The sequence below is a fragment of the Callithrix jacchus genome, chromosome 11 (assembly GCF_049354715.1).
Source record: "Callithrix jacchus isolate 240 chromosome 11, calJac240_pri, whole genome shotgun sequence".
Classification (NCBI taxonomy): domain Eukaryota; kingdom Metazoa; phylum Chordata; class Mammalia; order Primates; family Cebidae; genus Callithrix; species Callithrix jacchus.
The window spans coordinates 82,250,196-82,267,443 of record NC_133512.1 but is presented as its reverse complement, the minus strand read 5'-3'; the positions used below and the strand labels follow the sequence as shown (position 1 = coordinate 82,267,443).

The window sequence follows — 17,248 nt, the reverse complement described above, 5'->3', positions numbered from 1 at the left end:
CTGAGGAATGTGGTATTTTCTCACCCCTCCTACCAAAGAAAACCAAAATGCAAATTTAAAAGAAATAAAATTTTAAGAATGGTAACTCCATCCCATTAAATGAAAATGGTAGTGGTAAAATATTGAAATTCTCAACATGCCCACCAGATGGCAGTGTCTGTATAGGGAGTGAGTCACTGGAACTCCAAAGGTTTGAAGTTGTAAACCTCACTGTATAGGGGCTATTTACAAGCAGCATGTCCTGCCCTTGTTCCTACCAGGATCATCCATATTTCTGCATCTTACCGAAGCACAGAGCAGACACATTACAAAATAAGAATGATACTGTTGGTATTCCAAATCATGTTTTAAGGACATATTTCAGTGTAATTCATTGATTTCAGAAAGAGTTCTTTCCTCAAAGAGTTGCTTAAGGAGATAATGTGGCATGGCTGTTCTTTCCCAAGAATTCTGCCAGATAGTTCATATATTAGTATGTCATTGCCTTCTCCGTGTTTAGGTGCCACTAGTCCAGAAATATTCACTAAAATACAAGTTTTAAAATAGTCCAGTGACTACATCTTCCGTCTGTTATCCAGCATCTACACACATTTGTAATTCTCAGCAAGTTTTACACCCCAGTGTAGATATTTGTAGTTCCCTTTGACAGCACTAAGCGAAATCAAGAGACTTGCTAGTGGCCACTTAACCGTAACTGTTAGGTAGCCAATTAAACAAAGGTTTAGTACTCAGGAGTTTCCTGTTTTATTTTTCATCCAGTTAATTTTTTCCTTCTGGATAATTCTGACTTTCTTCTAAGAGCGCAAGCATTGGAAGGGCAAAGCTGGACCATGTGTTTTCAGCTGTGTTATTCCCTTCCAGCTGTGAACCCCACCCCTAGCAGCTGGAGCCTGGACAGTGGGAAGGAAGCCAAGAACATGTCGGATAGTGGGAAACTTATCTCTCCCCCTGTCCCTCCAAGACCCACACAGACTGGTGGGTATTTGAAGCTTTGAACAATCACTTTTATAAAATAACTTTTATTGACTACTACAACTTGTCCTGAATTCCTGAGAGAAAGGTAGGCATTTGATTTCTGGGATAAAAACCTTAGTAGCTGCGTCATTCCTTGATGATGGTCTCCCTCTTTCCTGAACTTCTACTACACGGGGTCAAACAATGGTCTGTTTCTAATATGCCTCTCAGATTTTGTAGAGTGCTCTTTACCAAGGCACCATTCTCAAATTCGGGGAGGCCCCCTAACCTTGTTAGGCCACTAGCATCTTCTCTAACCTTCACTTTGCACCACTGTATTCCTAACAACCTCCACTAACTCAGCCACCTTCTTCAGTCTTATTCAGGACTGATGCCAAAGTTTCCAGTTGCTTCTAAAAAGCTATTGACTAATAGTTATCCTCCACAAGGTTATCGAAGTCACTAACTTTGCATCCATAGTTATCTATTGCTTTAAGAGATCTTTATGCAAGGGCTATATTTCTCAAAGGGTTGATTCAGGGTACTGCATCCCCTTAGGTGGTGGTTTAAGCAGCAAAATCTTGGCCGGGTGTGGTGGCTCGTGCCTGTAAACCCAGCACATAGGGAGCTCAAGGTGGGTGGACTGCTTGAACTCACAAGTTAGAGACCAGCCTGAGCAGCATGGCGAAACCCCCTCTCTACAAAAAATATAAAAATTAGCCAGGTATGGTGCTGCATGCCTGTAGTCCCAGCTAGTTGGGAGGATGGTTTGAGCCCAGAAGATGAAGGTTGCAGTGAGCCAAGATGGCACCACTGCACTTCATCCTGGGCCATCAAGCCAGACCTTGTCCCGCCAAAAAATAAAATAAAATTCTCAGGCCTAAACCCACACCTACTGAATCAGAATCTGAGTTTTTCAGGGATAAGACCCTATTACCTCTATTGTTATGAAACCTTTCAGGTGATCCTTCTGCTCGCTAGATTGTGAGAACTACTGAAAATAAATCTTAAACTCTGTGAATTTGTAGAAATAACAGGCCTCCTTGCCTCCTGAACTTGCTTGGTGACCTACATGTGGAGGGGCTTCCCTGCTTTACGAGCTTTGCTTATTCTGGTGACCTACATGTGGAGGGGCTTCCCTGCTTTACGAGCTTTGCTTATTCTGGTGATGGGAGAGTATTTTCAGCACTTTTCTGCGTCTAGGGTAGAATTAAAGTCTTACAAATACAACTAGCCTCATAAAAGAAAAACTATGGGCCAGACAAGGCAGTTCACTCCTGGAATCCCAGCACTTTAGGAGGCCAAGGCAGGCAGGTCACTTGAGCCCAGGAGTTCAAGACCAGCCTGTGCAACATGGCAAAACCCCATCTCTACCAAAAATGCAAAAATTATCCAGGTGTGGTGGTGCACACCTGTAGCCCTAGCTACTGGGGAAGCTGAGGTAGGAGAATTGCTTGAGCCCAGGAAGCAGAGGTTGTAGTGAGCCAAGATCGCGCCACTGCACTCCGGCCCGGGCGACAGAGTGAGACCCTGCCACAAAATACAGTAAACTGTGTGCCACCCAATTTATTCGATACTTGTCAAAGGTAAAAGTCAAGTCACCAATAGTCTTTGAAAGGCATATGAGATCTTTGAAGAAAACAAGAAATAACTTTAAGCTTATTGATCACCTGCATTAGCATATCAGCGTGTGTACAGAACCCTAAAACTTAGCCAGATTATTTGTATCTATCGCATTCACAATACGCATATATTCAGGCAGTCTCCAATTTCAACCTGGTTGTGTCCCTAAAGTTGAGATCCTGAAAAGCATTTTTTTAAGGAATCATAAAATTTATGATCCTTAAATTTCTAGGCCAGTTCAAACCTGAAGGCAGGGATACTGATGGAACTGTTTTAGGTCTCTGTGGGAAGACACCTTTCCAGAGAAATCTCTCTGCAAATGTGCCGTGGTTGCTGGGGCCACCATGGTGGGTGGTGTCAACCACTGCCCAAATCAAGAGGAAGAGGGTCCCAGGGAACAGTGAACTTTCTGCCACTGTTAAGGCAGGAATTTAGTGCCCCATCGGGATCAGACTCTCCCTACATATATGATTTTCTTCCGTAATCAGCACCCACAATCAGTGGGATAGCCTAATGCTGGTATTCGAATGTGACACGTGCTGACAGCATGCCCCAGCATTCAAGAGTGCAACAGCATGGCTGCACACTCCCACTGTGATCATGGAGCACTATCCCTGGCTCCTTAGGACCCAGAGCACACAGGTACCCTTACCCCTCCCAAGTTAACTGGCAGGGCTGCCATCCCTTCTGCACTGATTGCTCTCATGGTCTGTTCTTATGTCGTCATCTGTGGTCACTGTTGTGGGGCTCTGTAACTGTCTTTCTTCCTTTCAGCCTTTCAGTAGTTTTGTTACGAGTTACAAACCTCGGTGTGACAGCTGGGAGAGTGGCAGCTAATTACAGAGCAGCATACCCAGAGTTCACCGAAACGTCTCTGCGGAACTGAGAAATGTGGCTGACCCTCACCCTGTTGACTGTGTCATGGCCAGTTTTTACCATATAGGGCTGTGCTTTAGAGAGCTGGATTTGCTCCACAAGCATGCACATGGGAGCAGTGCCATCACACGCGCTGCGTCCCTGGTGTAGGACTTGAAAGTCTAGTGAGAAAAAGCAAACAGTTCACTCTTCTTGGCCACAATGATGAAATCCATAGAGACCCACCACCAGGGGACAATGGGAAGGCCTGAGTATAAGCATTAGGGGGAGAAGTGGAAAACCACGCACCTCTTGTATGGCCATGGCCAAGGGCTTTCTACCTATTTGGGGATTATGAGGGTTGTTGAGGGGAGCTGATTAAATATATTCCCATAGACCTGTTCCAGGCTGCCAGGGTGGCCATGGTGTTCCCACTGCTGCTTAGCTCAAACAACAGCTGTTCCCCAAGAACTGCTCCCTAGCACCCCACACCTAAAGCACCTTATGAGATAGATCCAGCAGTGCAGAAGCACCTGGACTTTGGGGAAATAGAAAAGACACTGGATCAGTTTGGGGCCCTGTCATTTTGTCCAAGTATCATATATGCCATGATCACTTTTCACTGATGCTCCCATATCTTGGCAGTGGCACCCTCTGTGAGGAAGCCATTCTAGACCGGCATCATTTAGCTCCTCCCTCATCCTCACGACTCCCTTTGCTTAGAAGGTCCTTATGTACTGGATCTTCTGTCTGGGTTTGTAACACAGAAGGCATGTGCAGACAGTCAGTCGTCTGGTTGTTCTTAATTGAAATGTTCTCTCTCTCCCCATTGACAGCTTCACCAGCAAGACATACAACATCAATATCCCCCTCACCTGCCGGGCGATCTCCATTAAAGGTAAAGACCCTTCTTTCAGCGAGGCTAGAGACTGGCCCAGTTTTCTTTTTCTCTAAGACTCATCTCAGATATATCAAAAGGTGTTTAATTTGCAGGGATAAGGCAAAGAACATATTAAGCAGGGATAGGGGAAGCTGGTGAGAAAACAACACTGGACTTTCCCCTTTGGGTGCCTCCTCTACGAACACAGCCATTTGATTTTCCATTATTTGCCTCATTCTCCAAATGGTAGCAGTGAGAACTTGCAAACTAGAGTCAGTGCATATACTGAATTAGGAAAGAAATGTGGTCCTAATGTACCCTCTAGGAAATTTTCAGCCTGGCCTTTTAGTTTAAGGCACATCAGACACACACTTAGACTGAGAAACATCCGTGTCAATATCTCCTAAATATTCCCCACGTCTTTTTGCCTTTATCATCAGCCTCACTCATTTTGTCAAAGCAAGCCTAACGTTCTCTTCTAATATTTTATACCAAGTTTCTCATTTACATTAGAAATACATACTTGATCATGAAAAACAAGGAAGTAATATAGATTTTTAAAATTTCTAGGGAACAGACTGGAAAGATTTAAAGGTCAGATATTTGAATTGGTATGTAGACATGGACTATTTAACATCTTAACATGTAAAATCCCTCATGAAGATAAAGAATAATATTTAGTCTCTATCCAAATTGAATCAGACTGGCTGCAGGGATTGTCAGTGCATGAGAGATTGGTGTTCAGAATTGCTACACCAGAGGCAAATATGAAGTGTGTCGAAAGAATGATTTTGTACCTGAGTGATTTAGGATTTACACGCTCCATGTCCTTTGTGTTGATGAGACAGTTCTAGCTAATGTGCAAAAGACAAATTAGCCTCTACAAACACATAAGGGCTGGTTGCAATCCAGTGCATCTGTGGTGCTAACGATAGTTGCTGATAGAAATTAAGAAACTGGAAAACAGCCTGCTTCCCTCCGCAAAATGGAGAAAATTGTAAAGAAGTGTGATTCCCTTGCACTGCCAAAATTTTTGATGTAGAAATTTGCTGGTAAGTGCAAATGATCTGCTAGTTTTGTTCTCATTCCGTAATGCAGCTGTTATTAAAGCGCCTGCGACAGCATTCACTCTGGAAGCCACAGCCTGTCACCAAGATGGAATGGAAAGGAAAGCAACATGGCTTTTCCACACCTTTACATTTACCCTTGCTCACAAAGAGCTCCCACACGTTGCTATGGAATTGTCATCTGTATTTTTCAACTTGATTTTGTTAAGTAGTAAGAAAGTAAGTCTTATAGATTAATTCTTAAACATAAAAAAGAACCCAAGGGCTAAAAACATTTGAATAGCTATGAAATAGTCTTAGTTAGCAAGCTGGTATATACTGTGTCTCTGCAGACCCGTGTATATTTTTATATATGAAGCCATGTCTTTGTATGTAGGGTTTGGAGGAAGAGAAAATAGATCAAACATTTGTGTTATACCTCCTGGATTACATTAGGGGGCACACTGCTTCCAACTTCACTAGCATTGCAGTGTGCTGCCTTAACTGATAAGCATTTAGTGGGGGTTTTTTTAGCCCCCCCTAGCCATTAAATTATGGGTCTAACCCTAGAGCAAAGACTGAGCTGACCTGCTGTATTTTGAATTTCAGGTCTAATTTTTGACAAAGGTAGCAGTGAATTGGTTTAGGCTCCTAAGAAATGAAAGGATGTGTATCTACCAGCATTATTTTGTTTACAAAGAGAAACCAAATAAAGTTAGCTTAGTTTAGCATTTCTCAAAGTGTATGGCATAGAACATTAGTTTTCCCAGAACATTATGTAATTAGTGGGCGGGGAAGGTCTATAGTCAAGTAAGTTTGGAAAACACTGGGCTGAACAAAATTATTCATATTCCTTTATTGTAAGACTTGAAAATGTGAATATGCCTTGAATATACACAAGGAGTATACAGTGTGCAGCATTTCCCAGTGGAACCCTCTTTCCACAGAGCATCTCTTAGGACTCATTTTCCTTAGGATATCAGTTGGGAAAGCAAGAAACTCAGATGCCATATGGGGCCAGACAGCTGACATAAACGAAGGAAGGCGGCCAGGCGTAGTCCCCACGTGGTGTAGTGGGAACCATGGCAAACTGAAAGGGGACAGCCCCTGATCAGTATTTAAAGATTATCTCCATTAAGAGAATTGTGTGCCACTGTGGCCAGAACTTCTGTAGTTTCGTGTGAAACGCTCTTGTTAAAAATTAACAACTAAATCAGATTTTTAAAAAATACTGCTAATGAAATAGCTCCCATCTCAGGCTACATCCCAAGGGCTGCCGGTTTGCCAGTTCAGCTCAGGAGTCTGGAGTGAGGGCTGGAGAATCAGGTACAGGACTCAGGTGCTTCTTCTTCCCCTCCTGAGCTTTCTGGGTCCTCTGAGCTGTCTGTGCTCAGAGGCCCTGGCTCTTGGTCTGCTGCATGCCCTGATGAACTAGGAAAATGAATAGCACCCTCAAAGGTTTTGTGGGGTGTTTTTTGTTTTGTTTGTTTTGGCCAGTTCCCTCTCTTCCAAACTATAGGACTGACTAATGTGAAGTTATCTTGGTGGGTACCTTTTTTTAATTTTTAATTTATTGTTTGAGACAGTCTCACTGTGTTGCCCAGGCCAGAGTGCACTGGTGGATCATGGCTCACTACAGCCCTCCCAGAGGAACTGGGATTACAGGCATGAGCCACCACGCCCAACTAAATCTTTGAATTTTAATAGAAACATGGTTTTGCCATGTTTCCCACACTGGTCTCCAGCTCCTGGCTTCAAGTGATCCGCCTGCGACGGCCTCCCAAAGTCCTGGGATTACAGGCATGAGCCACTATGCCCAGCTACTTTATTCTCTATCTGAAAATAAGCAGTAAAGTGGGTGGTGAACTGAACCCAAGGATTGGTGGGCCTGGCAGATAAACGTCTGGTGTGTATTTTCATGGCCACAAAGGACAACACTCAAAGTTGAGTGTGGGTGTATTAGGCTGCTAGGGCTTCCCTCACAAAATACCACATACTGGGTGGCTTCGACACCGGGAATTTATTTTCTCAATTCTGGCAGCTAGTAGTCCAGGATCCCGTTGTGGCAGCCTTGGTTTCCCTGGGGGCCCTGTCCTGGACTTGCGGACGGCCCTTCCCGCAGGGTCCTTTCTCAGCGTGCCACCTTCCCGGCGTCTCCCTGTGTGTCCAAATGCCTTTTCTTACAAGGACACCAGTCAGCTTGGATTAGGGTCCACTGTCGTGGTTCCTTTTACCTTAATCATCTCCAGATGCAGCCGGCTTTGGGGGTGCTGGGGGCCGGGGCCCCCGGGTGGGGGCGCGCAGTTCAGCGCATCCGCATTCCTGACTCAGTGCTGTGTCTCCCTCTGGCTTCCTTCCCGAGCAGGGCTCTGTGCAGTCTTTCACCCCCTCTCCGGTGGAGTACCACTCCCCAGGACTCATCTCCAACTCCCCCGTCTTGTCGGGCAGCTACAGCAGCGGGATTTCTTCTCTGAGCCGGTGCAGCACGTCGGAAACCTCAGGGTTTGAAAATCAGGTGAATGAACAGTCGGCCCCCATGCCGGTGCCCGTGCCTGTGCCTGTGCCCGTGCCGGTGCCCGTGCCGACCTACAGCGGGGAGGAGCCGGTGCGCAAGGAGAGCAAGACCCCGCCCCCGTACAGCGTCTACGAGCGGACTCTGCGGCGCCCCGTCCCGCTACCTCACAGCCTCTCCATCCCCGTCACGTCAGAGCCGCCCGCGCTGCCCCCCAAGCCTCTAGCGGCGCGATCCAGCCACCTGGAGAACGGGGCCCGGAGAACTGACCCCGGCCCGCGGCCCAGGCCCCTGCCCCGGAAGGTCTCTCAGTTATAAGTCACTTTTCTATGTACCTGCGATGAATTCTTTTGCCCGTTTACAAAATAAGAAGTATGATGAGAAGACATTTAGTGTAGGCACTTTAATAAATTAGATTCTTCAATGAATGGAATTAAAACTTGCTTATTAATATCATGTTGCACAATATTAAAAGTTGCTGATCTCAAACGCCAGATGTTAAATGAAGTATGGCTGAATTTCATTAAAACGTTTCTCATTTGAAAGTGGTAAATAGTGACAAAGACTCCTTTTTTACCTTTTTATGTTCCCGGTTTTTTTTTTTTTTTTTTACATAGTAAAATCCTAAAACCAATACGATATTGTCAAACAATACAATGTGTGACAATGTTGTATTCTTTTTACTGAATACTTGATACTTGGGGAAAGCTTATTAAGTCAGTGCACATCCTAACACAATGGTCCTTATTTTAGAAGATGTCTGTAAATAAGGCAAGGTGTTTGGCTCTTCTGAGCAGATTATCAGTGGAGATCATCAGGATTAAAGTTCAGGCAGGCTAGCTAGATAGTATACTTAAGGGGTGGCAAGGATTGGAACTGGAAATTGTTTTGTTCTTGAAACAAAATATCTTTACGGTTGCTTTTGCTGTTTGACTGCTGTCTACATACTTAAAATTCTATTTTGTGAATTGGTTGCTAAATCCCTTACTGGTATCTACTGTATTTCTTTTCGAGGTGCCATTTGCTTCAGAGTTCCAGTCAGCTAGATTAAGCAAGAGACTCCAGAAGAAATGTTTACTTGAATTTTGTGCTTCCTTTCTTGATAGTTTCCTATATAAAATGTGTCATTGAAGAAGAGCAGATGTTCAAGTATTAAAGAGGCACAAATTACTGTGCCCCATTAGCGAGAATTCAGGAATCAATACAGGACAGTATTAAATCAATAGCGTAAGTGAAGATAAAAAAGCTTAGCAAAAATATATTAGCATGATTAAATGGCAAAAGGACTTACAAAAGGCAAGGGCATTAATTTTCAATCCTGCACAAAATAAAAAAATTCCTCACGACTCTCCACTTTTACCAGTGGAGCTTGTCGTCTTAGCTGACCTGCCGTCCTTCTGCTGAAGGAGGATTGCTGTAGACTTCTCTAGCTTGAATATTGCAACATAGCATCTTAGATCTGGATAGGGATGCTAATGCCACCGTGGTAGAAGTGTGAAAAAAGCACCTTGTATGTAGTAATGTATTTTATATCTGTTCTTCCTTTTACTGACTGTTTATAACACTCAATTGACAATAGCTATGAACTGTATTTTAAATCATACTGTTAAATATTTTCCCTCTTTTGTTGGGAAGCTCATTTTAGTTTAACCATGTTTGTTTTGTTGGTAGCTCACCTGGAAGGCAGTGACCACTTTTTTATATTCTCTTAATGAAACCATTCAGCAGGTATATGCTGTTGAGGCTGGTTATAGAGGTTTTCTATAATAAATGTTCAAGTATTTTTGTATATAACTGGTTAATTTTAATAAGAGATACCATTATGTGTAAAAAAAAAAGTAAAAATAAAAGCAAACAGTTGTTGATGCAGTATGATTGTTATAATTATGCCAAATACTTTATGTATGGAAAAAGAATATTTGTACATATGTGCTTTTAACAATAATTCTGCCATATTGACTTTACAATTTTGAATGTTGGAAAAATTAATATATGTTAAATATTTATGTTTAGTGAAAGTGTTCATAATTAAGAAACATATGCATTTTAGCTTTGTATCTTGCAAGTTTTGCAGTCAAATTTTTTGAACTAGCTTTTGCTTTTGATAACACTTTGTGTTTGTAACCACATTCATAAATATACACATACATATGTGAAGCTCCATATATCTGTTGCTTTAAAGAAGTAAAACCTTCCATTTAAATAAGATGACATGCATAAGATAACAAAGCTTCTTTGATTTCCTTTTCCTGTGTAATTTAATAGATTTGTTGTCTAGTGCTTGGGCACAGTATAAATCAGTGTTATTTGCTCTTGAAGCCATTTAAAAAAAAATTTTTTTTGGCGGTGAGCAGTTGAATTTATCTTGAATTTATCATGTGTGTGTGTATTTCTGAAGCAGCTGCATAGCAGAACATTTTAAGAGATTCTGTGAGCCCACATGTTCATGTTGGTTGCTGCTGAATGGTAAATATTAAATAAAATTACCAGATTAATCTTAATATTTCTGTCTTTACTCCTGTCATCAGCATATCTTAACCTGGAATAGAAGCAGCATAAATCTCTTGATCTTATTATAGTGAGATTTTTGGACTCCTTTTTAGACAGATCCTGTTTGTGCTGTCGTACCTAGGTAGATGCATATCACACTTACTAAGCTTACTTATGCCATAGAAAACAATCTTTGGGCCGGGCACAGTGGTTCACGCCTGTAATCCCAGCACTTTGGGAGGCTGAGGCGGGTGGATCATGAGGTCAAGAGATAGAGACTATCCTGACCAACATGTTGAAACCCCGTCTCTACTAAAAACACAAAAATTAGCTGGGCATGGTGGTACAAGCCTATAGTACCAGCTCCTTGGGAGGCTGAGACAGAAGAATCATTTGAATGTGGGAGGCAGAGGTTGCAGTGAGCCGAGATTGCACCATTGCACTCCAACCTGGCAACAGAGCAAAAAATACAAAAACTTAGCTGTGCATGGTGGCGAGTGCCTGTAATCCCAGCTACTCAGGAGGCTGAGGCAAGAGAATTGCCTGAACCCAGGAGGCGGAGGTTGTGGTGAGCCAAGATCATGCCATTGCACTCCAGCCTGGGTAACAAGAGCGAAACTCCGTCTCAAAAAAAAAAAAAAAAAAAGGCATGGTTGAATGCTGCTTTTGACAGCTGTGGCAAAATCCATCTGCATGCTAGCTTTTCTCCCTGGTTTTCATAAAATGATAGGAAAATATACATTTGACATATACTGAAAAATCCATTGAGTACAAGATTTCTATTAAAGCCTGGCTTTTAACTTGGTGAAATGTGCCAATATTGTGTCAGGTTTAAGACATTTCTGTAACTCCGTGCCAAGAAAACCATTTTCTAAAGCTTCAGTCCCATTGAATACCAAAACTCATTTAAAGGCCATTGTCAGCTGGGCACCATGGCTCACGCCTGTAATCCCAGCACTTTGGGAGGCTGAGGCAGGTGGATCATAAGTCAGGAGGTTGAGACCTACCTGACCAACATGGTGAAACCCCATCTCTACTAAAAATACAAAAATTAGCTATATGTGGTGGTGGGTACCTGTAATCCCATCTACTCAGGAGGCTGAAGCAGGAGAATCGCTTGAACCCAGGAGGCGGAGGTTGCACTGAACTCAGATTGACCACCGCACTCCAGGCTGGGCGACAGAGCAAAACTCTGTCTCAAAAAATAAAAAAGACCATTGTCAGTGTGCTCTTGGTTGTTTCTCAACATTAACTAAATGACTTTAGAATATTTTTGGGTTATTTACATTACAACTGAGCCCATAAGTATTTGGATTCTACAGGCATAATTATAGTATAGCTCAGTTTCCTAAGTAGGTTTCTACCTGGATTATTAATTGTTCTACAAAACACAATAAAGAGAATAACAAGTTGCATAGCTTTGCCTTTGTTTGATCTGTACACATTAAAAGGCGACTTGTACTGAAATGAATTCTTAGTGATTAAAGTAAGCCTGGCCCTCGTTATATAAGAATACCATGAAAATAGATTTGCAAATGTGACAAAGTACCAATTCCCTAACAGAACTGTTAATATTACTTAAAAATATGTGAAATATTCCTTTTTCTTTTTCTATACGTATATATTACATAGTTTTTCTAAATTGTTAACTGCTAGTTCCTCAAATACACAATCATCAACACAACCCATTGATGATACAGGGCTGAGTTCATTGCTACCTGCCGTAAGGGAGAGAGACCCATGTCAACAGAGCTTTGGTAGCATCTTAGAAGGCAAAGGGCAAGATCGGATTTTGTTGAAATCCTGGAGTTTTGTTTAAGGTGGATCTTTTAATGAGCAAGCTTTGAGTAGATATGGGGGAGAAACACTGCTACCTTACCTAAAGTTTGAGAAAAGGTTAATAAGTCAACAAGGTATTTTATTTATAGAATCTTGTGCAAAGGATATTGATATCCTGATAAAGGAAATAAAAAGGGGAGATGAAAAGAAAAGTAACAGGCATTTAACTTAGGATAGCACCTACTAAAATGCTTCATCCCAGAGGAGAGATCACTAAGACATTTTAGATCCTCTGTACAGAATACTAGAAAATCCCCAACATTCTGAACCCATGTACCACTTTACTTATCCAGAGTTTACCTCTGTCATTCACAACCAGTTAAGGAACCAAAAGCCCAGAAGTGCAGATGATGATCTGAACCATGCTAAACAGCCCAGTCTGCTCACGAAATGAACAGTCTCCAAGAAGATGAAGCTGATGAAGTGCTTGATGTGTTTGAACCTTACTAAAGGGAGACATATACTTTTGTAACAGTGTTAAGAGGTGAATGAGATAGATACCTAGAAAGCTACACAAGTGGAAAAAGCTAGTAACTCCAGAAAGAACCAAAATCTTTTATACAAGTAAATTAACTATAATATACTACATGAATCAGCCATGTATATTTACATAGTTATGGAAATGTAAAACATAATTGATCTAGCTCCAAATTATCATGTAATTATACTGGAAGGATGAGGTTAAAGGAATTCATGTATGTGGAGAATAAAGTAAATTCTCTTCTTCCATAAAGGTACATTAGTAGATAATGCCTAAAACTTAATGATGATCAAAAAGCATCAATAAAAGACACTTTCTTATTTAGAGATATAAAGTAAATATTGAAAATAGTTGTCTATGAGGAGTGAAAATGCCTGGCGATTGGGGATGTTGCAAGGGATTCCTATTTTACGCAGTGGCTTTATAGAACTATATGCAAGTATGATGATGCATTTTCAGAGATTGAAGAAGAATTATACAACATTTGGATGCCACTACACTGGTTTCACTTCTCTTGCTTTTTTTTCCCTCCTTTATGTAAATGAGCAAATCTGGATCTGGACCTCTTTGAAAAGCACATCTGGAGTTTGCAACCAGGTGTCTACTGAAAGGAATGGTGTGGCAGGTAGGAGGAGATGAAGGTGGAGGAGCTTCTGATGCATATGAAACTCTTACTAGAGCAGAAGTGAATAGCAGTGAGACGAGCTATTTTTAATCGTGTAAGTTTGTAAAGGGTTTAATAGTCAAGCTCCTCTTCTTTAGTAGCAGCAGTAAGGAGTCAAAGAATGATTTTTATACAGAATTCTAAATGGGATTTTACAGGTATTAATAACCTGTCCCTTTTGTGTCTATTAGGTAAATGTTCTCATTCTGATTAAAGCACATATGTCTTAGTCCAGAAAAACAGTCAACAGTCCCAGGTCATTTCCCAGGGGAAACATACCAGTAATTGCATGGTGAATGTTCAGAGGGCTCAGGTCTATGATAAAGAAACTTGGCAAGGGTGTCCTATCACGCCCATTCTCCCTCCCCTCACTCTCTAGATGGCAAAACCTCAGCCTCCCACCTCAACAAACACAATTTATCCAAATTCTTGTTCATCTAAACCCAGAGAAAGAGGTTCTTCTCTTCAGAGTTAAGAGGTCTGTCCATGCATTGATCCTGTCTAATATGGCCTCCTCTTTGAGGAGAGCTGGCTATGACATTTTCATCTAGGTAACATGATGGCTAGGCCTGAAGACAAGAACAAATGTAATATTTACCAACCTCAGACAATAGGAAAACTTTCTTCGTCTTTCTTTGCTTTCTATTTGTTTTGGTTAGGCAATTTTTTAAGCTTAAGAATTTATAAAAAGTGGACAAAATTAGCTGTATTAAATTTCAAAACTTTTCTAAGTCAAAGATAACCAATATAAAAGAACAAAACAAAAAAATCATTTGCAGTAAATATAACAATGTTAATGTCTTTATTCTGTAAAGAACTCACCCAAATTGATTTTTTTAAAATATGCTATTAAGATACACAGTATTGCAAAAGGGAAAATATGTTAAAATCATTTATAAAAGATGAACCATAAACAAATATATGGAAAAATAACCACTGTACTAATCAGAGAAAATAAAACTATAGTGAAATAACATTTGTTGCTTATTAAATTAGCTACAAGTATAACATGACAGCACACAATCATAGAAAGAATATTGTGAAAGTTGTACTAACTGATAAAGTGAGTGGTACTAAATTAGGATAGCTTTTCCAGAACAAAGTGTGGCAATGTGGATCAAAAGTCTAAAAACTGGTTATGTCCTTTGAGAAATATAACTCCATTACTGTAAACCTACGCTAAGAAAATATTTCAAAGTGGAACATGAGTATTTGGATAAACTATAGGCAAAGATTTCAAGTCATAGAAATGTTAGTCAGTTCTAGGAGCCTTTGGGCAGAGACTATGGGCTCTTCTAGATAAAGAATCATATTGTCTACGAGGACAAATCGTTTGACCTCCTCTCTTCCTATCTAGATGGCTTTTATTTCCTTCTCTTTCCCCATTCCTATAAGACTTCCAGTACTGTGTTGAATAGGAGTAGTAAGAGTGAACATCTTTCTCTTGTTCCAGTTCACAAGGGAAATGCTTCTAGCCTTTGCCTATTCAGTATGATGTTGGCTGTGGGTTTTTCATAGATAGATCTTATTATTTTGAGGTGTGTTCCTTCAATGCCTAGTTCACTGACAGTTTTTAACATGAAGGGATGTTGAATTTTATCAAAAGCTTTTTCTGCATATATTGAGATAATCATGTGGTTTTTGTTTTTACTTCTGTTTATGTAATGAGTATTAATGTGCATATGTTGAACCAACCTTGTATCCCAGGAATAAAGCCTACTTGATAGTGCTGGATTTGCCTTTTGATGTGCTACTGGATTTAATTTGCTTGTACTTTGTTCACCAGGAGTCTATGTTCAGAGATATTGGCCTGAAGTTTTTTTTCACTGGGTCTCTGCTAGGCTTTGGTGTTAGAATGATGCTGGCCACATAGATTATTAGGAAAGAGTTCCTCCTCCTAAATTTTTTGAACTTACTTCAGTAGGAATGGTACCAGCTTTTCTTTATATGTTTTGTAGAATTTGGCTATAAATCTGTCTGGCCCGGGCCTTTTTCTAATTGGTAGGTTTTAATACTGATTCAATTTTGGAACTCCTTATTGGTCTATTCAAGATTTCAGTTTCTTTCTAGTTCAATCTTGTATGTTTCCAGGAATTTGTCAATTTATTCCAGGTTTTCTAGTTTGTATGCATGGAAGTGTTCATAACAGTCTCTGAGGGATTTTTGTTATTTCTACAAGGTCAGTGGTAATGTCACCTTTGTCATTTTTTATTGTGTTTCATTTGGGTCTTCTTTATTAATCTAGCTAGCAGTCTATTAATCTTATTCTTTCAAAAAACTTTTGGGTTTGTTGGTCTTTTGTATTCATTTTCACATCTCAATTTCATTCACTTCAGCTTCAGTGAATGTTTGAGGATACAAAAATTAATGTACAAAAGTTCATAGCATTTCTATACTCCAATTATATCCAAGCTGAGAGAGAAAAATCAATAATGCAGTTCCATTCACAATTGCCACAAAAAGAATAAAATACTTAGCAATACAGCTAACAAGGGAGGTGAAAGATGTCTGCAATGAGAATTACAAAACACTGCTAAAAGAAATCAGAGATTACACAAATAGAAAAACATTCCATGTTCATAGATAGGAATAGTCAATATTGTTAAATGGCCATATGTCCAAAGCAATTTACAGTTTCAATGCTATTTCTATCAAACTACCAATGATATTTTTCACAGAATTAGAAAAAGCTATTCTGAAGTTCACAAGGAACTATAAAGAGCCCAAATAGCCAAAGCAAACCTAAGCAAAAAGGACAAAGCTGGAGGCATCCTGCTTCCTGATTTCAAACTGTCCCACAAGGCTACAGTAACCCAAACAGCATGGTACTGTTATAAAAACAGAAGGACCAATGGAACAGTTTGGAGAACCAAAAAATAAAGCCGCACACCTACAACCATCTTGTCTTTGACAAAGTCAACAATAACAAGCAATGGGGAAATAATTCCCTATTTAATAAATGGTGCTGGGATAACTGGCTAGCAATATGCAAAAGATTGAAATTGGAACCCTTCCTTTCACCGTATACAAAAATTAACTCAAGATGGATTTAAGACTTAAATGTAAGAACTAAAACCATAAAAACCCTAGAAAAAAAAATTAGGAAATACCATTGCAGGTATAGGCCTTGGCAAAGATTTCACTGTGAAGTCTCCAAAAGCAATTGCAATAAAAACAAAGACAAGTGGGACCTGATTAAAGAAATTCTGCACAGCTAGAGAAACTCTCAATAGAGTAAACAGAATGGGAGAAAATTTTTTCAAACTATGCACGCTTCAAAGTTCTAATATCGAGAATCTATAAGGAACTTAAGTCAACAAGCAAAAAACCAAACCACCTCATTAAAAAGTAGGCAAAGGACATGAACTTCTTAAAGGCATACATGTGCCCAACAAGCATATGAAAAGATGCTCAACATCATTAATCATTAGAGAAATGCAAATCAAAACCACAATGAGACAGCATCTCACATCAGTCAGAATGGCCATTATTAAAAACACAAATAATAGATGTTGGTGAGGTTGCAGAGAAAGGGAATGCTTAAATACTGCTGGTCGAATTAGTTCAGCCACCGTGGAAAGCAGTTCGGAGGTTTCTCAAAGAACTTGAAATAGAACTACCATTTGACCCAGCAATCCTATTACTAGGTATGTGCCCAAAGGAATATAAATTGTTCTACCACAGAAGCACATACACTTGTTATGTTCATTGCAACATTATTCACAATAGCAAAGACATGAAATCAACCTAGATGCCCATCGGTGGTAGACTGGATATAGAAAGTGGAATACTACGCAGTCACAAAAACAAAATCTTATACTTTGCAGCAAGAGATGCAGCTAGAGGCCACTATCCTTAGCAAATTAATGCAAGAACAGAAAAGCAAATACCACAACAAGGTTAA

At 40.4% G+C, this 17,248-nt stretch overlaps 1 protein-coding gene across 7 annotated transcripts in view; it reads left to right on the top strand.

Annotated features, from left to right (window-relative positions):
* Window positions 1-10,371, top strand: part of DOCK4 (dedicator of cytokinesis 4) — a 487,797-nt gene extending 477,426 nt beyond the window's left edge. For 4 of the 7 annotated variants that reach the window (XM_078343204.1, XM_002751762.7, XM_017975468.4 and 1 more), the window contains 3 exons: window positions 862-975; window positions 4,269-4,330; window positions 7,724-10,371. In XM_078343204.1, the coding sequence (XP_078199330.1) occupies window positions 862-975; window positions 4,269-4,330; window positions 7,724-8,188 (641 nt within the window). In that variant the 3' untranslated portion in view covers window positions 8,189-10,371. The remainder of the gene's footprint in view (window positions 1-861; window positions 976-4,268; window positions 4,331-7,723) is intronic. The other 3 variants (XM_078343205.1, XM_035254161.3, XM_009002712.5) reach the window with 1 other exon arrangement.
* The last annotated feature ends 6,877 nt before the right edge of the window (window positions 10,372-17,248 follow it).